Source organism: Oncorhynchus mykiss, chromosome 6 (assembly GCF_013265735.2).
Source record: "Oncorhynchus mykiss isolate Arlee chromosome 6, USDA_OmykA_1.1, whole genome shotgun sequence".
In the NCBI taxonomy this organism is placed as follows: domain Eukaryota; kingdom Metazoa; phylum Chordata; class Actinopteri; order Salmoniformes; family Salmonidae; genus Oncorhynchus; species Oncorhynchus mykiss.
The window spans coordinates 97581910-97605581 of NC_048570.1; the positions used below are offsets into that span (position 1 = coordinate 97581910).

At 47.8% G+C, this 23672-nt stretch overlaps 1 protein-coding gene across 1 annotated transcript in view; it reads left to right on the forward strand.

Moving 5' to 3' along the window:
- The window catches only part of LOC110513174 (sodium/hydrogen exchanger 5), a 133758-nt gene that overhangs the window by 45376 nt on the left and 64710 nt on the right, over positions 1-23672 (forward strand). Inside the window, 3 exon segments of the mRNA XM_036981685.1 lie at positions 19000-19161; positions 19285-19425; positions 20995-21158. Coding sequence (XP_036837580.1) covers positions 19000-19161; positions 19285-19425; positions 20995-21158 — 467 coding nt within the window.

The window sequence follows — 23672 nt, forward strand, 5'->3', positions numbered from 1 at the left end:
TCTCCCTCTGTCCCTCTCTCTCTGTCCCTCTCTCTCCCCTCTCTAGTCTCTCTGTCTCTCTGTCCCTCTCTCTCCCATCTCTCTCTCTCTACTCTCTCTCTCTCTCTACTCTCTCTCTCTGTTCTCTCTCTCCCCTCTCTCTCTGTTATCTCTCTCCCCTCTCTCCCTCTCCTCTCTCTCTCCATCTATTCTCTCTCTTTGTCTCCCCTCTCTCTCTCCTCTCTATCTGTCCATCTCTCTCTCCTCTCTCTGTCCCTCTCTCTCCTCTCTCTCTGTTCCTCTCTCTGTCCCTCTCTCTCTCCTCTCTCTTTCTCCTCTCTCTCCTCTCTCTCTCTCTTCTCTCCTCTCTCTCCTTTATCTTTCTCTCTCTCTCTCTCTCTCTCTCTCTCTCTCTCTCTCTCTCTGTCCCTCTCTCTCCTCTCTCTCTGTTCCTCTCTCTGTCCCTCTCTCTCTCCTCTCTCTTTCTCCTCTCTCTCCTCTCTCTCTCTCTTCTCTCCTCTCTCTCCTTTATCTTTCTCTCTCTCTCTCTCTCTCCTCTCTCTATCCCCTCCCTCGCTTCTCTATCTCTCTCCTCTCTCTCCTCTCTCTCCTTTATCTTTCTCTCTTATCTTTCTTTCCCTCTCTCTCCTCTCTCTCTCTCTTCTCTCCTCTCTCCTTTATCTTTCTCTCTCTCGCTCTCCTCTCTCTCTCTCCTCTCTCTATCCCCTCCCTCACTTCTCTATCTCCCTCTCCTCTCTCTCCTCTCTCTCTCCTCCTCTCTCTCCACCTCTCTCTCCTCTCTCTCTCTCTTCTCTCCTTTATCTATCCCCTCCCTCGCTTCTCTATCTCTCTCTCCTCTCTCTCCTCTCTCTCATCTCTCTCCCCTTTCTCTATCTATTCTCTCTCCCTGTATATTCTGTCTCTCGTTATCTATCTTCTATCTTTGCTTTATCTCTCCCCCTCCCTCTCTCATCTATCTCTCTCCTATCTCTCTCCCTCTCTCTCTGCATGTCTATTTCTATCTCTCTATTCTTGTCCTCTCTCTCTCTCTCTCCTCTATTGGCATGATAAGTCAGTAAGTGACATTGCCAAAGAAAGGAGAACACAGAGAGAACACAGTGTAGTTAATTATAGTTCTCATTGACTCCTATATTATGCAGTTTTACCTTCCTCTGTTCTGACAGTACCCGAATAAGTCTCTCTGGAGTTTAGCAGACTGAGCTGAGGACAGTCTGTTCTCCATGGGCTAACAGGTAACAGTCTCTCTGGGGTTTAGCAGACTGAGCTGAGGACAGTCTCTCTGGGGTTTAGCAGACTGAGCTGAGGACAGTCTCTCTGGGGTTTAGCAGACTGAGCTGAGGACAGTCTGTTCTCCATGGGCTAACAGGTAACAGTCTCTCTGGGGTTTAGCAGACTGAGCTGAGGACAGTCTGTTCTCCATGGACTAACAGGTATCAGTCTCTCTGGGGTTTAGCAGACTGAGCTGAGGACAGTCTGTTCTCCATGGGGTAACAGGTAACAGTCTCTCTGGGGTTTAGCAGACTGAGCTGAGGACAGTCTGTTCTCCATGGGCTAACAGGTATCAGTCTCTCTGGGGTTTAGCAGACTGAGCTGAGGACAGTCTGTTCTCCATGGGCTAACAGGTAATAGTCTCTCTTATAATTCACCCTCCCATCTTCTTCTTCTGGTCGTAAAATAAACCAAGAACTTCCAATGTACCAGCTGTCAGTCTTAGAGCCCACCCTACATTCAGTCACTGTCTGTCCCTCAGGAGACATCCTCAGGAGACATCTGTCTGTCCCTCAGGAGACATCTGGCTGTCCCTCAGGAGACATCTGGCTGTCCCTCAGGAGACATCTGTCTGTCCCTCAGGAGACATCTGGCTGTCCCTCAGGAGACATCTGGCTGTCCCTCAGGAGACATCTGTCTGTCCCTCAGGAGACATCTGTCTGTCCCTCAGGAGACATCTGTCTGTCCCTCAGGAGACATCTGGCTGTCCCTCAGGTTGTATCAGGAGACATCTGTCTGTCCCTCAGGTTGTATCAGGAGACATCTGGCTGTCCCTCAGGTTGTATCAGGAGACATCTGTCTGTCCCTCAGGTTGTATCAGGAGACATCTGGCTGCTAAAACACGGCATGTTGATTTCTCTTCAGACATTTAGGTTTTCTAATTCTTCGTATTATTTAATAATTTTTGGGGAAGAATGAATTTGTTATGTCAGAATATGTGTCACAGTTTGACAGATAATGCAGCCCTGTTTCTATCTCTTTGTGGGGGCAGAATGAGCACAGCCTGTCCTCTCTAGGCCAGGTCTACCAGCCTGTCCTCTCTGGGCAGCCAGGTCTACCAGCCTGTCCTCTCTGGGCAGCCATGTCTACCAGCCTGTCCTCTCTGGGCAGCCAGGTTTACCAGCCTGTCCTCTCTGGGCAGCCAGGTTTACCAGCCTGTCCTCTCTGGGCAGCCAGGTTTCACCGGCCTGTCCTCTCTGGGCCAGGTCTACCAGACTGTGCTCGCTGAGTCTGTACATAGTTAGTGTTTCCCATCAATCACAGTGGTCAGATAGTCTGCAACCATCTACTCTCTGTTTTAGAGCCAAATAGCATTGAAGCATTTTTTGTGTGATTTCTTTTCCAATAGGTGATATATGTTTGCTTTGTCCTGAGGGAGACTTGTCTGGGTTGGTAGTGGTTAGTTTATTGGGCCTTGGAACCAGGTGGCTGATTGGGACTCTTCTCTACAGTCACCTCTTGGCAGTTGAGGGCTTTGTAATGGGGGGGGGGGGGGGGGGGGGGGGTCATGTGTTTTTAAATGATTTTAACATTTGGTGACTCTTTTCTGGAGATTAATCAGAAGAGAGAATTGGCCTGATTCTGTTGCTAGGAGTTTTTCCCCACACTGCCATATAGTGGACCCCACACTGCCATATAGTGGACCCCACACTGCCATATAGTGGACCCATGTAGTGGACCCCACACTGCCATATAGTGGACCCCACACTGCCATGTAGTGGACCCCACACTGCCATATAGTGGACCCCACACTGCCATATAGTGGACCCATATAGTGGACCCCACACTGCCGTATAGTGGACCCCACACTGCCATATAGTGGACCCCACACTGCCATATAGTGGACCCATATAGCGGACCCCACACTGCCGTATAGTGGACCCCACACTGCCATATAGTGGACCCCACACTACCGTATAGTGGACCCCACACTGCCATATAGTGGCCCCCACACTGCCATATAGTGGACCCCACAATGCCATATAGTGGACCCCATACTTCACTGCCATATAGTGGACCCCATACTTCACTGCCATATAGTGGACCCCATACTTCACTGCCATATAGTGGACCCCATACTTCACTGTCATATAGTGGACCCCATACTTCACTGCCATATAGTGGACCCCATACTTCACTGCCATATAGTGGACCCCATACTTCACTGCCATATAGTGGACCCCACACTGCCGTATAGTGGAACCCACACTGCCGTATAGTGGACCCATATAGCGGACCCCACACTGCCATATAGTGGACCCCACACTGCCGTATAGTGGACCCCACACTGCCGTATAGTGGACCCCACACTGCCATATAGTGGACCCCACACTGCCATATAGTGGACCCATATAGCGGACCGCACACTGCCGTATAGTGGACCCCATACTTCACTGCCGTATAGTGGACCCCATACTTCACTGCCATATAGTGGACCCCACACTGCCATATAGTGGACCCCACACTGCCATATAGTGGACCCCACACTGCCATATAGTGGACCCCACACTGCCATATAGTGGACCCCACACCACCATATAGTGGACAACACACCGACATATAGTGGACCCCACACTGCCATATAGTGGACAACACACTGCCGTATAGTGGACCCCATACTTCACTGCCTTATAGTGGACCCCATACTTCATTGCCATATAGTGGACCCCACACTGCAGTAAGTGGACCCCACACTGCCATATAGTGGACCCCACACTGCCATATAGTGGACCCATGTAGTGGACCCCACACTGCCATATAGTGGACCCCACACTGCCATGTAGTGGACCCCACACTGCCATATAGTGGACCCCACACTGCCATATAGTGGACCCATATAGTGGACCCCACACTGCCGTATAGTGGACCCCACACTGCCATATAGTGGACCCCACACTGCCATATAGTGGACCCATATAGCGGACCCCACACTGCCGTATAGTGGACCCCACACTGCCATATAGTGGACCCCACACTACCGTATAGTGGACCCCACACTGCCATATAGTGGCCCCCACACTGCCATATAGTGGACCCCACAATGCCATATAGTGGACCCCATACTTCACTGCCATATAGTGGACCCCATACTTCACTGCCATATAGTGGACCCCATACTTCACTGCCATATAGTGGACCCCATACTTCACTGTCATATAGTGGACCCCATACTTCACTGCCATATAGTGGACCCCATACTTCACTGCCATATAGTGGACCCCATACTTCACTGCCATATAGTGGACCCCACACTGCCGTATAGTGGAACCCACACTGCCGTATAGTGGACCCATATAGCGGACCCCACACTGCCATATAGTGGACCCCACACTGCCGTATAGTGGACCCCACACTGCCGTATAGTGGACCCCACACTGCCATATAGTGGACCCCACACTGCCATATAGTGGACCCATATAGCGGACCGCACACTGCCGTATAGTGGACCCCATACTTCACTGCCGTATAGTGGACCCCATACTTCACTGCCATATAGTGGACCCCACACTGCCATATAGTGGACCCCACACTGCCATATAGTGGACCCCACACTGCCATATAGTGGACCCCACACTGCCATATAGTGGACCCCACACCACCATATAGTGGACAACACACCGACATATAGTGGACCCCACACTGCCATATAGTGGACAACACACTGCCGTATAGTGGACCCCATACTTCACTGCCTTATAGTGGACCCCATACTTCATTGCCATATAGTGGACCCCACACTGCAGTAAGTGGACCCCACACTGCCATATAGTGGACCCCACACCGCCATATAGTGGACAATACAATGACATATAGTGGACCCCACACTGCCATATAGTGGACAATACAATGACATATAGTGGACCCCACACTGCCATATAGTGGACAACACACCGCCATATAGTGGACAATACACTGCCATATAGTGGACCCCACACTGCCATATAGTGGACCCCACACTGCCATATAGTGGACAATACACCGACATATAGTGGACCCCACACTGCCATATAGTGGACAATACACCGACATATAGTGGACCCCACACTGCCATATAGTGGACCCCACACTGCCGTATAGTGGACCCCACACTGCCATATAGTGGACAATACACCGACATATAGTGGACAACACACTGCCATATAGTGGACAATACACCGCCATATAGTGGACAATACAATGACATATAGTGGACCCCACACTGCCGTATAGTGGACCCCACACTGCCATATAGTGGACAATACACTGCCATATAGTGGACCCCACACTGCCATATAGTGGACAATACACCGACATATAGTGGACAACACACTGCCATATAGTGGACAATACACCGACATATAGTGGACCCCACACTGCCGTATAGTGGACCCCACACTGCCATATAGTGGACAATACACTGCCATATAGTGGACCCCACACTGCCATATAGTGGACCCCACACCGCCGTATAGTGGACCCCACACTGCCATATAGTGGACCCCACACTGCCATATAGTGGACAATACACCGACATATAGTGGACCCCACACTGCCATATAGTGGACAATACACCGACATATAGTGGACCCCACACTGCCATATAGTGGACAAGACACTGCCGTATAGTGGACCCCACACTGCCATATAGTGGACCCCATACTTCATTGCCATATAGTGGACCCCACACTGCAGTAAGTGGACCCCATACTTCACTGCCATATAGTGGACCCCATACTTCACTGCCTTATAGTGGACCCCATACTTCATTGCCATATAGTGGACCCCACACTGCAGTAAGTGGACCCCATACTTCACTGCCTTATAGTGGACCCCATACTTCACTGCCATATAGTGGACCCCACACTGCCATATAGTGGACCCCACACTGCCATATAGTGGACCCCACACTGCCATATAGTGGACAACACACTGCCATATAGTGGACAACACACTGCCATATAGTGGACCCCATACTTCACTGCCATATAGTGGACCCCACACCGCCATATAGTGGACCCCACACTGCCATATAGTGGACCTCACACTGCCATATAGTGGACCCCACAATGCCATATAGTGGACCCCACACTGCCATATAGTGGACCCCATACTTCACTGCCATATAATGGACCCCATACTTCACTGCCATATAGTGGACCCCATACTTCACTGCCATATAGTGGACCCCATACTTCACTGCCATATAGTGGACCCCATACTTCACTGCCATATAGTGGACCCCATACTTCACTGCCATATAGTTGACAACACACTGCCATATAGTTGACCCCACACTGCCATATAGTGGACCCCACACCACCATATAGTGGACAATACACCGACATATAGTGGACCTCACACTGCCATATAGTGGACAACACACCACCATATAGTGGACAATACACTGCCATATAGTGGACCCCACACTGCCATATAGTGGACAACACACTGCCGTATAGTGGACCCCATACTTCACTGCCATATAGTGGACCCCATACTTCACTGCCATATAGTGGACCCCATACTTCACTGCCTTATAGTGGACCCCATACTTCACTGCCGTATAGTGGACCCCATACTTCACTGCCATATAGTGGACCCCATACTTCACTGCCATATAGTGGACCCCATACTTCACTGCCATATAGTGGACCCCATACTTCACTGCCGTATAGTGGACCCCATACTTCACTGCCATATAGTGGACCCCATACTTCACTGTCATATAGTGGACCCCATACTTCACTGCCATATAGTGGACCCCACACTGCCATATAGTGGACCCCACACTGCCATATAGTGGACCCCACACTGCCATATAGTGGACCCCACACTGCCATATAGTGGACCCCACACTGCCATATAGTGGACCCCACACCGCCATATAGTGGACAATACACTGACATATAGTGGACCCCACACTGCCATATAGTGGACCTCACACTGCCATATAGTGGACCTCACACTGCCATATAGTGGACCCCACAATGCCATATAGTGGACCCCATACTTCACTGCCATATAGTGGACCCCATACTTCACTGCCATTTAGTGGACCCCATACTTCACTGCCATATAGTGGACCCCATACTTCACTGCCATGTAGTGGACCCCATACTTCACTGCCATATAGTGGACCCCATACTTCACTGCCGTATAGTGGACCCCACACTGCCGTATAGTGGACCCATATAGCGGACCCCACACTGCCATATAGTGGACGCCACACTGCCGTATAGTGGACCCCACACTGCCATATAAAGGATCCCACACTGCCATATAGTGGACCCCACACTGCCATATAGTGGACCCCACACTGCCATATAGTGGACCCATATAGCGGACCCCACAATGCCATATAGTGGACCCCACACTGCCATATAGTGGATCCCACACTTCCATATAGTGGACCCCACACTGCCATATACTGGACCTCACACTGCCATATAGTGGACCCCACACTGCCATATAGTGGACCCCACACTGCCATATAGTGGACCCCATACTTCACTGCCATATAGTGGACCCCACACTGCCATATAGTGGACCCCACACTGCCGTATAGTGGACCCCACACTGCCGTATAGTGGACCCCACACTGCCATATAGTGGACCCCACACTGCCATATAGTGGACCCCACACTGCCGTATAGTGGACAACACACTGCCATATAGTGGAGCAGCAGTATAGAGCTGATCAGTGTATTAGAGGAGGAGGAGGCAGCAGTATAGAGCTGATCAGTGTATTAGAGGAGGAGGAGCCAGCAGTATAGAGCTGACCAGTGTATTAGAGGAGGCAGCAGTATAGAGCTGATCAGTGTATTAGAGGAGGAGGCAGTATAGAGCTGATCAGTGTATTAGAGGAGGAGGCAGTATAGAGCTGATCAGTGTTAGAGGAGGAGGAGGAGGCAGCAGTATAGATCTGATCAGTTTATTAGAGGAGGAGGAGGCAGCAGTATAGAGCTGATCAGTGTATTAGAGGAGGGGGCGGCAGTATAGAGCTGATCAGTGTATTAGAGGAGGAGGCAGTATAGAGCTGATCAGTGTATTAGAGGAGGAGGCAGTATAGAGCTGATCAGTGTTAGAGGAGGAGGAGGCAGCAGTATAGAGCTGATCAGTGTATTAGAGGAGGAGGCAGTATAGAGCTGATCAGTGTATTAGAGGAGGAGGCAGTATAGAGCTGATCAGTGTTAGAGGAGGAGGCAGCAGTATAGAGCTGATCAGTGTATTAGAGGAGGAGGCAGCAGTATAGAGCTGATCAGTGTATTAGAGGAGGAGGAGGCAGCAGTATAGAGCTGATCAGTGTATTAGAGGAGGAGGGGGCAGCAATATAGAGCTGATCAGAGTATTAGAGGAGGGGGGGCAGCAGTATAGAGCTGATCAGTGTATTAGAGGAGGGGGCAGCAGTATAGAGCTGATCAGTGTATTAGAGGAGGTGGCAGTATAGAGCTGATCAGTGTATTAGAGGAGGAGGCAGTATAGAGCTGATCAGTGTTAGAGGAGGAGGAGGAGGCAGCAGTATAGAGCTGATCAGTGTATTAGAGGAGGAGGCAGTGTAGAGCTGATCAGTGTATTAGAGGAGGAGTCAGTATAGAGCTGATCAGTGTTAGAGGAGGAGGAGGAGGCAGCAGTATAGAGCTGATCAGTGTATTAGAGGAGGAGGGGGCAGCAGTATAGAGCTGATCAGTGTATTAGAGGAGGAGGAGGCAGCAGTATAGAGCTGATCAGTGTATTAGAGGGGGAGGGAGCAGCAGTATAGAGCTGACCAGTGTATTAGAGGAGGAGGAGGCAGCAGTATAGAGCTGATCAGTGTAGTAGAGGAGGAGGAAGCAGCAGTATAGAGCTGATCAGTGTATTAGAGGAGGAGGAGGCAGCAGTATAGAGCTGATCAGTGTATTATAGGAGGAGGGGGCAGCAGTATAGAGCTAATCAGTGTATTAGAGGAGGAGGAGGCTGCAGTATAGAGCTGATCAGTGTATTAGAGGAGGAGGAGGCAGCAGTATAGAGCTGATCAGTGTATTAGAGGAGGAGGCAGCAGTATAGAGCTGATCAGTGTATTAGAGGGGGCAGCAGTATAGAGTTGATCAGTGTATTAGAGGAGGGGGCAGCAGTATAGAGCTGATCAGTGTATTAGAGGAGGAGGAGGAAGCAGTATAGAGCTGATCAGTGTATTAGAGGAGGGGGCAGCAGTATAGAGCTGGTTAGTGTATTAGAGGAGGAGGAGGCAGCAGTATAGAGCTGATCAGTGTAGTAGAGGAGGAGGAGGCAGCAGTATAGAGCTGATCAGTGTATTAGAGGAGGAGGAGGCAGCAGTATAGAGCTCTTCAGTGTATTAGAGGAGGAGGAGGCAGCTGTATAGAGCTGATCAGTGTATTAGAGGAGGAGGAGGCAGCAGTATAGAGCTGATCAGTGTATTAGAGGAGGAGGGGGCAGCAGTATAGAGCTGATCAGTGTATTAGAGGAGGAGGCAGCAGTATAGAGCTGATCAGTGTATTAGAGGAGGAGGGGGCAGCAGTATAGAGCTGATCAGTGTATTAGAGGAGGAGGAGGCAGCAGTATAGAGCTGATCAGTGTATTAGAGGAGGAGGAGGCAGCAGTATAGAGCTGATCAGTTTATTAGAGGAGGAGGAGGAGGCAGCAGTATAGAGCTGATCAGTGTATTATAGGAGGAGGAGGCAGCAGTATAGAGCTGATCAGTGTATTAGAGGAGGAGGAGGAGGCAGCAGTATAGAGCTGATCACTGTATTAGAGGGGGAGGGAGCAGCAGTATAGAGCTGATCAGTGTATTAGAGGAGGGGGCAGCAGTATAGAGCTGGTTAGTGTATTAGAGGAGGAGGAGGAAGCATAGAGCTGATCAGTGTATTAGAGGAGGAGGAGGCAGCAGTATAGAGCTGATCAGTGTATTAGAGGAGGGGGCAGCAGTATAGAGCTGGTTAGTGTATTAGAGGAGGAGGAGGCAGCAGAATAGAGCTGATCAGTGTATTAGAGGAGGAGGAGGAGGAGGAGGAGGCAGCAGTATAGAACTGATCAGTGTATTAGAGGAGAGGGCAGCAGTATAGAGCTGGTTAGTGTATTAGAGGAGGAGGAGGCAGCAGTATAGAGCTGATCAGTGTATTAGAGGAGGGGGCAGCAGTATAGAGCTGGTTAGTGTATTAGAGGAGGAGGAGGCAGCAGTATAGAGCTGATCAGTGTATTAGAGGAGGGGGCAGCAGTATAGAGCTGATCAGTGTATTAGAGGAGGAGGAGGCAGCAGTATATAGCTGATCAGTGTATTGGAGAAGGAGGAGGCAGCAGTATAGAGCTGATCTGTGTATTAGAGGAGGAGGAGGCAAGGCCTGCTGTGAGACATCAGATATCAGACATCAGAGAGAGCAGAGATAGAACAGGCCCACACACACACACACACACACACAACAGGCCTACACTAACAAACACACACCAGGCTAACACACACACACACACACACACACACACACACACACACACACACACACACACACACCAGGCTAACACACACACACACCGGGCTAACACACACACACGTACACTCACCCAGCCACACAGCAGTCCTAGTTGAAATAGTAAAGATGTAATCCAGAAGAAGCCCTCAGTGGTATTGCTGAATATCATTATGGACTTGTTCCTCTTTATGGAACTACTGGCCCAAACACACACATGGTTTTTATGTGTCCTTATCAATGTGGTTTTTATGTGTCCTTATAAATGTGGTTTTGATGTGTCCTTATCAATGTGGTTTTTATGTGTCCTTATCAATGTGGTTTTGATGTGTCCTTATCAATGTGGTTTTTATGTGTCCTTATCAATGTGGTTTTGATATGTCCTTATAAATGTGGTTTTTATGTGTCCTTATCAATGTGGTTTTTATGTGTCCTTATAAATGTGGTTTTTATGTGTCGTTACACATTTAAAAAAAAATGTATTTAAACATTATTTTTATGATGCAAGTCATTATTTACAATGACGGTCTACCCCGGCCAAACACTAACCAGGACGACGCTGGGCCAATTGTGCACCACCCTATGGGACTCCCAGTCACTGCCGGTTGTGATACAGCCTGGAATTGAACCAGGGTCTGTAGTGACGCCTCTAGCACTGAGATGCAGTGCCTTAGACCGCTGTGATACAGCCTGGAATCGAACCAGGGTCTGTAGTACCTTAGACCACTGTGATACAGCCCGGGATTGAACCAGGGTCTGTAGTGACGCCTCTAGCACCTAGATGCAGTGCCGTAGACCGTTGTGATACAGCCTGGAATTGAACCAGGGTCTGTAGTGACGCCTCTAGCAGTGAGATGCAGTGCCTTAGACCGCTGTGATACAGCCTGGAATTGAACCAGGGTCTGTAGTACCTTAGACCACTGTGATACAGCCCGGGATTGAACCAGGGTCTGTAGTACCTTAGTCCCCTCAGGAGCCCCTAAATGTGGTTTAATGTGTCGTGATAAACGTGTAGGTCGCTAGTCAGTTTTGCAGAGGGGCAGCTGGTACTGTTGATGACGACATGGAAATGTAGGTGTGGGTGTGAACTGTGTGTGTGTGGGTGGGTGGGTGGGGGGGTCATCAGAGAGAGCAGAGATAGAACAGGCCCACACACACACACACCAGGCAGGCCCACACACACATACACACACACACCAGGCCCACACTAACACACACCAGGCACACACACCAGGCACAAACATCACTAACACACAAACATCACTAAACACACACATCACTAACACACACACACACAGTGGCCATGAACTGAGCTCTACATGAGTGATGTCATACTAACTAGGCAGCACAGCTCTTATATCTCATTACGGCCTGATTATCGATTACCATAGTAACCCCTTACTGTTAGGAAACACCAGGAGGTGTCCATAGTAACCCCTTACTGTTAGGGAACACCAGGAGGTTTCCATAGTAACCCCTTACTGTTAGGGAACACCAGGATGTTTCCATAGTAATACCCCCTTACTGTTAGGGAACACCAGGAGGTTTCCATAGTAACCACTTACTGTTAGGGAACACCAGGATGTTTCCATATGCTGGGTTCTCTACCTCAGTCTCAGTATCTCAGACACTGTCCACTACATTGAAGTGTTGGGTTCTCTACCTCAGTCTCAGTATCTCAGACACTGTCCACTACACTGAAGTGTTGGGTTCTCTACCTCAGTCTCAGTATCTCAGACACTGTCCACTACATTGAAGTGTTGGGTTCTCTACCTCAGTCTCAGTATCTCAGACACTGTCCACTACATTGAAGTGTTGGGTTCTCTACCTCAGTCTCAGTATCTCAGACACTGTCCACTACATTGAAGTGTTGGGTTCTTTACCTCAGTCTCAGTATCTCAGACACTGTCCACTACATTGAAGTGTTGGGTTCTTTACCTCAGTCTCAGTATCTCAGACACTGTCCACTACATTGAAATGTTGGGTTCTCTACCTCAGTCTCAGTATCTCAGACACTGTCCACTACATTGAAATGTTGGGTTCTCTACCTCAGTCTCAGTATCTCAGACACTGTCCACTACATTGAAGTGTTGTGTTCTCTACCTCAGTCTCAGTATCTCAGACACTGTCCACTACACTGAAGTGTTGGGTTCTCTACCTCACAGTATCTCAGACACTGTCCACTACATTGAAGTGTTGGGTTCTCTACCTCAGTCTCAGTATCTCAGACACTGTCCACTACATTGAAGTGTTGGGTTCTTTACCTCAGTCTCAGTATCTCAGACACTGTCCACTACATTGAAATGTTGGGTTCTCTACCTCAGTCTCAGTATCTCAGACACTGTCCACTACATTGAAATGTTGGGTTCTCTACCTCAGTCTCAGTATCTCAGACACTGTCCACTACATTGAAGTGTTGGGTTCTCTACCTCAGTCTCAGTATCTCAGACACTGTCCACTACATTGAAGTGTTGGGTTCTCTACCTCAGTCTCAGTATCTCAGACACTGTCCACTACACTGAAGTGTTGGGTTCTCTACCTCACAGTATCTCAGACACTGTCCACTACATTGAAGTGTTGGGTTCTCTACCTCAGTCTCAGTATCTCAGACACTGTCCACTACATTGAAGTGTTGGGTTCTTTACCTCAGTCTCAGTATCTCAGACACTGTCCACTACATTGAAATGTTGGGTTCTCTACCTCAGTCTCAGTATCTCAGACACTGTCCACTACATTGAAATGTTGGGTTCTCTACCTCAGTCTCAGTATCTCAGACACTGTCCACTACATTGAAATGTTGGGTTCTCTACCTCAGTATCTCAGACACTTTTCTTTCCCTGCCGTGCTGTGGCACCACAATGTCTGAGACAGATTAGGTAGGGCGCCATTTGGGACCTCTGAATAGATGGGATAGATTAGGTAGGACGCCATTGGGACCTCTGAATAGATGGGACAGATTAGGTAGGGCGCCATTTGGGACCTCTGAATAGATGGGACAGATTAGGTAGGACGCCATTGGGACCTCTGAATAGATGGGACAGATTAGGTAGGGCGCCATTTGGGACCTCTGAATAGATGGGACAGATTAGGTAGGACGCCATTGGGACCTCTGAATAGATGGGACAGATTAGGTAGGGCCCCATTGGGACCTCTAAATAGATGGGACAGATTAGGTAGGATGCCATTGGGACCTCTGAATAGATGGGACAGATTAGGTAGGGCCCCATTGGGACCTCTGAATGTCTGGGACAGATTAGGTAGGGCCCCATTGGGACCTCTGAATAGATGGGACAGATTAGGTAGGGCCCCATTGGGACCTCTGAATGTCTGGGACAGATTAGGTAGGTCCCCATTGGGACCTCTGAATAGATGGGACAGATTAGGTAGGGCCCCATTGGGACATCTGAATAGATGGGACAGATTAGGTAGGGCCCCATTGGGACCTCTGAATGTCTGGGACAGATTAGGTAGGGCCCCATTGGGACCTCTGAATAGATGGGACAGATTAGGTAGGGCCCCATTGGGACCTCTGAATAGATGGGACAGATTAGGTAGGGCCCCATTGGGACCTCTGAATGTCTGGGACAGATTAGGTAGGGCGCAATTGGGACCTCTGAATAGATGGGACAGATTAGGTAGGACGCCATTGGGACCTCTGAATAGATGGGACAGATTAGGTAGGGCGCAATTGGGACCTCTGAATATATGGGACAGATTAGGTAGGGCGCAATTGGGACCTCTGAATGTCTGGGACAGATTAGGTAGGGCTCCATTGGGACCTCTGAATGTCTGGGACAGATTAGGTAGGGCCCCATTGGGACCTCTGAATAGATGGGACAGATTAGGTTAGGACGCCATTGGGACCTCTGAATAGATGGGACAGATTAGGTAGGGCGCAATTGGGACCTCTGAATAGATGGGACAGATTAGGTAGGATGCCATTGGGACCTCTGAATAGATGGGACAGATTAGGTAGGGCGCCATTGGGACCTCTGAATAGATGGGACAGATTAGGTAGGATGCCATTGGGACCTCTGAATAGATGGGACAGATTAGGTAGGATGCCATTGGGACCTCTGAATAGATGGGACAGATTAGGTAGGGCGCCATTGGGACCTCTGCCATGTAGCTCTAGTGTGTGTGTGTGTGTGTGTGTGTGTGTGTGTGTGTGTGTGTGTGTGTGTGTGTGTGTGTGTGTGTGGTGCAGAGCTCTCAGCGTACCGTCTCTCCACATTGACACATTTCAAATTCCAAGGGAACTCACTTCATCTATCGCTCTGTTCAGCTTCCTTCTCTTCTGTGTTCGTTCTGGAATTGTTTCGTAATGCAGCAGATGGCTGTCTGGGGTCTTGGCAACAGTGATGAGAACAGACTGATAACTGATGTACTGTAGCTGATGTGATAGTGTTGACAGTAGTGATGGAACAAGAGAACAGACTGATATACTGATGTACTGTAGCTGATGTGATAGTGTTGACAGTAGTGATGGAACAAGAGAACAGACTGATGTACTGTAGCTGATGTGATAGTGTTGACAGTAGTGATGGAACAAGAGAACAGACTGATAACTGATATACTGTAGCTGATGTGATAGTGTTGACAGTAGTGATAGAACAAGAGAACAGACTGATATACTGTAGCTGATGTGATAGTGTTGACAGTAGTGATGGAACAAGAGAACAGACTGATAACTGATATACTGTAGCTGATGTGATAGTGTTGACAGTAGTGATGGAACAAGAGAACAGACTGATAACTGATATACTGTAGCTGATGTGATAGTGTTGACAGTAGTGATGGAACAAGAGAACAGACTGATAACTGATGTACTGTAGCTGATGTGATAGTGTTGACAGTAGTGATGGAACAAGAGAACAGACTGATAACTGATATACTGTACCTGATGTGATAGTGTTGACAGTAGTGATGGAACAAGAGAACAGACTGATATACTGTAGCCGATGTGATAGTGTTGACAGTAGTGATGGAACAAGAGAACAGACTGATAACTGATATACTGTACCTGATGTGATAGTGTTGACAGTAGTGATGGAACAAGATAACAGACTGATATACTGTAGCTGATGTGATAGTGTTGACAGTAGTGATAGAACAAGAGAACAGACTGATAACTGATGTACTGTAGCTGATGTGATAGTGTTGACAGTAGTGATGGAACAAGAGAACAGACTGATAACTGATATACTGTAGCCGATGTGATAGTGTTGACAGTAGTGATAGAACAAGAGAACAGACTGATATACTGTAGCTGATGTGATAGTGTTGACAGTAGTGATAGAACAAGAGAACAGACTGATATACTGTAGCTGATGTGATAGTGTTGACAGTAGTGATAGAACAAGAGAACAGACTGATAACTGATGTACTGTAGCCGATGTGATAGTGTTGACAGTAGTGTGTTGATAGTAGTGTGTTGATAGTAGTGTGTTGACAGTAGTGTGTTGACAGTAGTGTGTTGACAGTAGTGTGTTGATAGTAGTGTGTTGACAGTAGTGTGTTGACAGTAGTGTGTTGACAGTAGTGTGTTGACAGTAGTGTGTTGACAGTAGTGTGTTGATAGTAGTGATGGAACAAGAGAACAGACTGATAACTGATGTACTGTAGCTGATGTGATAGTGTTGACAGTAGTGATGGAACAAGAGAACAGACTGATAACTGATATACTGTACCTGATGTGATAGTGTTGACAGTAGTGATGGAACAAGAGAACAGACTGATAACTGATATACTGTAGCTGATGTGATAGTGTTGACAGTAGTGATGGAACAAGAGAACAGACTGATAACTGATATACTGTAGCTGATGTGATAGTGTTGACAGTAGTGTGTTGATAGTAGTGTGTTGACAGTAGTGTGTTGACAGTAGTGTGTTGACAGTAGTGATGGAACAAGAGAACAGACTGATAACTGATATACTGTAGCTGATGTGATAGTGTTGACAGTAGTGATGGAACAAGAGAACAGACTGATAACTGATATACTGTAGCTGATGTGATAGTGTTGACAGTAGTGATGGAACAAGAGAACAGACTGATAACTGATATACTGTAGCTGATGTGATAGTGTTGACAGTAGTGTGTTGATAGTAGTGTGTTGATAGTAGTGTGTTGACAGTAGTGTGTTGATAGTAGTGTGTTGATAGTAGTGTGTTGACAGTAGTGTGTTGACAGTAGTGTGTTGACAGTAGTGTGTTGACAGTAGTGTGTTGACAGTAGTGTGTTGACAGTAGTGTGTTGATAGTAGTGATGGAACAAGAGAACAGACTGATAACTGATATACTGTAGCCGATGTGATAGTGTTGACAGTAGTGATGGAACAAGAGAACAGACTGATAACTGATATACTGTAGCTGATGTGATAGTGTTGACAGTAGTGATGGAACAAGAGAACAGACTGATGTACTGTAGCTGATGTGATAGTGTTGACAGTAGTGTGTTGACAGTAGTGTGTTGATAGTAGTGTGTTGACAGTAGTGTGTTGACAGTAGTGTGTTGACAGTAGTGTGTTGACAGTAGTGTGTTGATAGTAGTGATGGAACAAGAGAACAGACTGATAACTGATGTACTGTAGCTGATGTGATAGTGTTGACAGTAGTGATGGAACAAGAGAACAGACTGATAACTGATATACTGTAGCTGATGTGATAGTGTTGACAGTAGTGTGTTGATAGTAGTGTGTTGATAGTAGTGTGTTGACAGTAGTGTGTTGATAGTAGTGTGTTGATAGTAGTGTGTTGACAGTAGTGTGTTGACAGTAGTGTGTTGATAGTAGTGTGTTGACAGTAGTGTGTTGACAGTAGTGTGTTGACAGTAGTGTGTTGACAGTAGTGTGTTGATAGTAGTGATGGAACAAGAGAACAGACTGATAACTGATATACTGTAGCTGATGTGATAGTGTTGACAGTAGTGATAGAACAAGAGAACAGACTGATATACTGTAGCTGATGTGATAGTGTTGACAGTAGTGATGGAACAAGAGAACAGACTGATAACTGATATACTGTAGCTGATGTGATAGTGTTGACAGTAGTGATGGAACAAGATAACAGACTGATAACTGATATACTGTACCTGATGTGATAGTGTTGACAGTAGTGATGGAACAAGAGAACAGACTGATAACTGATATACTGTACCTGATGTGATAGTGTTGACAGTAGTGATGGAACAAGAGAACAGACTGATATACTGTAACTGATGTGATAGTGTTGACAGTAGTGATGGAACAAGAGAACAGACTGATAACTGATATACTGTAGCTGATGTGATAGTGTTGACAGTAGTGATGGAACAAGAGAACAGACTGATGTACTGTAGCTGATGTGATAGTGTTGACAGTAGTGTGTTGACAGTAGTGTGTTGACAGTAGTGTGTTGACAGTAGTGTGTTGACAGTAGTGTGTTGACAGTAGTGTGTTGATAGTAGTGTGTTGATAGTAGTGTGTTGACAGTAGTGTGTTGACAGTAGTGTGTTGACAGTAGTGTGTTGACAGTAGTGTGTTGACAGTAGTGTGTTGACAGTAGTGTGTTGACAGTAGTGTGTTGATAGTAGTGTGTTGACAGTAGTGTGTTGACAGTAGTGTGTTGACAGTAGTGTGTTGATAGTAGTGTGTTGATAGTAGTGATGGAACAAGAGAACAGACTGATAACTGATGTACTGTAGCTGATGTGATTCTGCTGGGCCTGGTACCATCTGATGTGATTCTGCTGGGCCTGGTACTATCTGATGTGATTCTGCTGGGCCTGGTACCATCTGATGTGATTCTGCTGGGCCTGGTACTATCTGATGTGATTCTGCTGGGCCTGGTACCATCTGATGTGATTCTGCTGGGCCTGGTACTATCTGATGTGTGTATATGATAGCTACCTATATGATAGCTATGTTTAAATGTGTCTGTGTTCCTCTCCTCTCCTCTCTCCTCTCTCCTTTCTTCTACTGTCATATGTCCCCTCCCCTCCCCTCCCCTCCTCTATCCTCTCCTCCTCTCCTATCCTCTCTCCTCCCCTCCCCTCTCCTCTCCTCTCCTCCTCTCCTATCCTCTCTCCTCTCCTCTCCTATCCTCTCTCCTCACCTCTCCTCTCCTCTCCTCCTCTCCTATCTCCTCTCCCCTCTCCTCTCTCCTCCTCTCCTCCTCTCCTCTCCTCTCCTCTCCTCCTCTCCTATCCTCTCTCCTCCCCTCCTCTCTCCTCTCTCCTCTCTCCTCTCTCCTCTCCTATCCTCTCTCCTCCCCTCCCCTCTCCTCTCTCCTCCACTCCCCTCCCCTCTCCTCTCCAGTGTTCCACTTCTCCCAGCGGTTCACCACGGTGGTCCCAGAGAGCTGTATGTTGATCTTACTGGGCCTGGTACTGGGTGGCATCGTACTGCTGACCAGTAAGAAACAGCTGTACCAGCTAGAGCCTGGCCTCTTCTTCCTTTTCCTCCTGCCCACCATCGTAGGTAGGTGCCTTCTCTCTGGGGGGGAAATCTCAACTGCATCTCCCTCGATTCCTCACAAGTTAACAGTTAACATTGTACTCTGTATCCTGTGCAAATGACAGATCATGTTCTGCTTTGATTTAGGTGACGCCGGGTATTTCATGCCCGCGAGGCTCTTCTTTGACAATCTGGGAGCCATCTTACTGTATGCTGTGGTGGGAACTCTCTGGAATGCCTTCTGTACAGGCTTCTGCCTCTACGGGGTCAAACTGCTGGGGATCATAGGTGAGTCAAGCCGCTGGGGGGGTCAGGGGTGAGTCAAGCTGCTGGGGGGTCAGGGGTGAGTCAAGCTGCTGGGGGGTCAGGGGTGAGTCAAGCTGCTGGGGGTCAGGGGTGAGTCAAGCTGCTGGGGGTCAGGGGTGAGTCAAGCTACTGGGGGGTCAGGGGTGAGTCAAGCTGCTGGGGGGTCAGGGGTGAGTCAAGCTGCTGGGGGTCAGGGGTGAGTCAAGCTGCTGGGGGGTCAGGGGTGAGTCAAGCTGCTGGGGGGTCAGGGGTGAGTCAAGCCGCTGGGGGGGTCAGGGATGAGTCAAGCCGCTGGGGGGGTCAGGGGTGAGTCAAGCTGCTGGGGGGTCAGAGGGGAGTCAAGCCGCTGGGGGGCCAATAGCCGCTGGGGGGCCAATAGGCTGTACCCTGACAGTTTAGACAGTAGCCAATAGGCTGTACCCTGACAGTTTAGACAGTAGCCAATAGGCTGTACCCTGACAGTTTAGACAGTAGCCAATAGGCTGTACACTTACCGTTTTAGACAGTAGCCAATAGGCTGTATCCTGACAGTTTAGACAGTAGCCAATAGGCTGTACCCTTACCGTTTTAGACAGTAGCCAATAGGCTGTATGTAAAATGTGTCTCTGTGTGTTCAGACCAGGAGGTTCAGGCAGGTCTGATGTGTCTCTGTTCAGACCAGTTCAGACCAGAAGGTTCAGGCAGGTCTGATGTGTCTCTCTGTTCAGGCAGGTCTGATGTGTCTCTCTGTTCAGACCAGAAGGTTCAGGCAGGTCTGATGTGTCTCTGTTTAGACCAGAAGGTTCAGGCAGGTCTGATGTGTCTTTCTGTTCAGACCAGGAGGTTCAGGCAGGTCTGATGTGTCTCTGTGTGTTCAGACCAGAAGGTTCAGGCAGGTCTGATGTGTCTCTCTGTTCAGACCAGAAGGTTCAGGCAGGTCTGATGTGTCTCTCTGTTCAGGTCTGATGTGTCTCTCTGTTCAGACCAGAAGGTTCAGGCAGGTCTGATGTGTCTCTCTGTTCAGACCAGGAGGTTCAGGCAGGTCTGATGTGTCTCTGTGTGTTCAGACCAGAAGGTTCAGGCAGGTCTGATGTGTCTCTGTTCAGACCAGAAGGTTCAGGCAGGTCTGATGTGTCTCTGTGTGTTCAGACCAGAAGGTTCAGGCAGGTCTGATGTGTCTCTCTGTTCAGACCAGAAGGTTCAGGCAGGTCTGATGTGTCTCTGTGTGTTCAGACCAGAAGGTTCCGGCAGGTCTGATGTGTCTCTGTGTGTTCAGACCAGAAGGTTCAGGCAGGTCTGATGTGTCTCTCTGTTCAGGTCTGATGTGTCTCTGTGTGTTCAGACCAGAAGGTTCAGGCAGGTCTGATGTGTCTCTGTTCAGACCAGAAGGTTCAGGCAGGTCTGATGTGTCTCTGTGTGTTCAGACCAGAAGGTTCAGGCAGGTCTGATGTGTCTCTCTGTTCAGGTCTGATGTGTCTCTGTGTGTTCAGACCAGAAGGTTCAGGCAGGTCTGATGGGTCTCTGTTCAGACCAGAAGGTTCAGGCAGGTCTGATGTGTCTCTGTGTGTTCAGACCAGAAGGTTCAGGCAGGTCTGATGGAGTTCCTGTTGTTTGGGGCGTTGATCTCTGCGGTGGACCCAGTGGCGGTGCTGGCCGTGTTCGAGGAGGTCCACGTCAACGAGACTCTCTTCATCATCGTCTTCGGAGAGTCCCTGCTCAACGACGCCGTCACCGTGGTGAGTCAGCTGTAACTCGGATGTAACTCACACACACCTTACTAACTGTATAGAACACCAACACTACATAGAACAACACTGTGGTGAGTCACACACACTCTATAGAACAACACCGTGGTGACTCACACACACCTTACTAACTGTATAGAACACCAACACTATATAGAACAACACCGTGGTGAGTCAGCTGTAACTCGGATGTAACTCACACACACCTTACTAACTGTATAGAACACCAACACTATATAGAACAACACCGTGGTGAGTCAGCTGTAACTCGGATGTAACTCACACACACCTTACTAACTGTATAGAACACCAACACTATATAGAACAACACCGTGGTGAGTCACACACACTATATAGAACAACACCGTGGTGAGTCACACACACTATATAGAACAATACCGTGGTGAGTCACACACACTATATAGAACAACACCGTGGTGAGTCACACACACTATATAGAACAACACCACTATATAGAACAACACCACTCTATAGAACAACACCGTGGTGAGTCACACACACTCTATAGAACAACACCGTGGTGAGTCACACACACTCTATAGAACAACACCGTGGTGAGTCACACACACTCTATAGAACAACACCGTGGTGAGTCACACACACTATATAGAACAACACCACTATATAGAACAACACCACTATATAGAACAACACCACTCTATAGAACAACACCGTGGTGAGTCACACACACTATATAGAACAACACCGTGGTGAGTCACACACACTCTATAGAACAACACCGTGGTGAGTCACACACACTATATAGAACAACACCACTCTATAGAACAACACCGTGGTGAGTCACACACACTCTATAGAACAACACTGTGGTGAGTCACACACACTATATAGAACAACACCGTGGTGAGTCACACACACTATATAGAACAACACCACTATATAGAACAACACCACTATATAGAACAACACCGTGGTGAGTCACACACACTCTATAGAACAACACCGTGGTGAGTCACACACACTCTATAGAACAACACTGTGGTGAGTCACACACACTATATAGAACAACACCGTGGTGAGTCACACACACTATATAGAACAACACCGTGGTGAGTCACACACACTATATAGAACAACACCGTGGTGAGTCACACACACTCTATAGAACAACACCACTATATAGAACAACACCGTGGTGAGTCACACACACTCTATAGAACAACACCACTATATAGAACAACACCGTGGTGAGTCACACACACTCTATAGAACAACACCACTATATAGAACAACACCGTGGTGAGTCACACACACTATATAGAACAATACCACTATATAGAACAACACCGTGGTGAGTCACACACACTATATAGAACAATACCACTATATAGAACAACACCGTGGTGAGTCACACACACTATATAGAACAACACCACTCTATAGAACAACACCACTCTATAGAACAACACCGTGGTGAGTCACACACACTCTATAGAACAACCCCACTCTATAGAACAACCCCACTCTATAGAACAACACCACTCTATAGAACAACACCACTCTATAGAACAACACCGTGGTGAGTCACACACACTCTATAGAACAACACCACTCTATAGAACAACACCACTCTATAGAACAACACCACTCTATAGAACAACACCACTCTATAGAACAACACCACTCTATAGAACAACACCACTCTATAGAACAACACCGTGGTGAGTCACACACACTATATAGAACAACACCACTCTATAGAACAACACCACTCTATAGAACAACACCGTGGTGAGTCACACACACTCTATAGAACAACACCACTCTATAGAACAACACCACTATATAGAACAACACCACTCTATAGAACAACACCACTCTATAGAACAACACCACTCTATAGAACAACACCACTATATAGAACAACACCGTGGTGAGTCACACACACTCTATAGAACAACACCGTGGTGACTCACACACACCTTACTAACTGTATAGAACACCAACACTATATAGAACAACACCGTGGTGAGTCACACACACTATATAGAACAACACCGTGGTGAGTCACACACACTATATAGAACAATACCGTGGTGAGTCACACACACTATATAGAACAACACCGTGGTGAGTCACACACACTCTATAGAACAACACCGTGGTGAGTCACACACACTATATAGAACAACACCACTCTATAGAACAACACCGTGGTGAGTCACACACACTCTATAGAACAACACCGTGGTGAGTCACACACACTATATAGAACAACACCACTCTATAGAACAACACCGTGGTGAGTCACACACACTCTATAGAACAACACTGTGGTGAGTCACACACACTATATAGAACAACACCGTGGTGAGTCACACACACTATATAGAACAACACCACTATATAGAACAACACCACTATATAGAACAACACCGTGGTGAGTCACACACACTCTATAGAACAACACCGTGGTGAGTCACACACACTATATAGAACAACACCGTGGTGAGTCACACACAC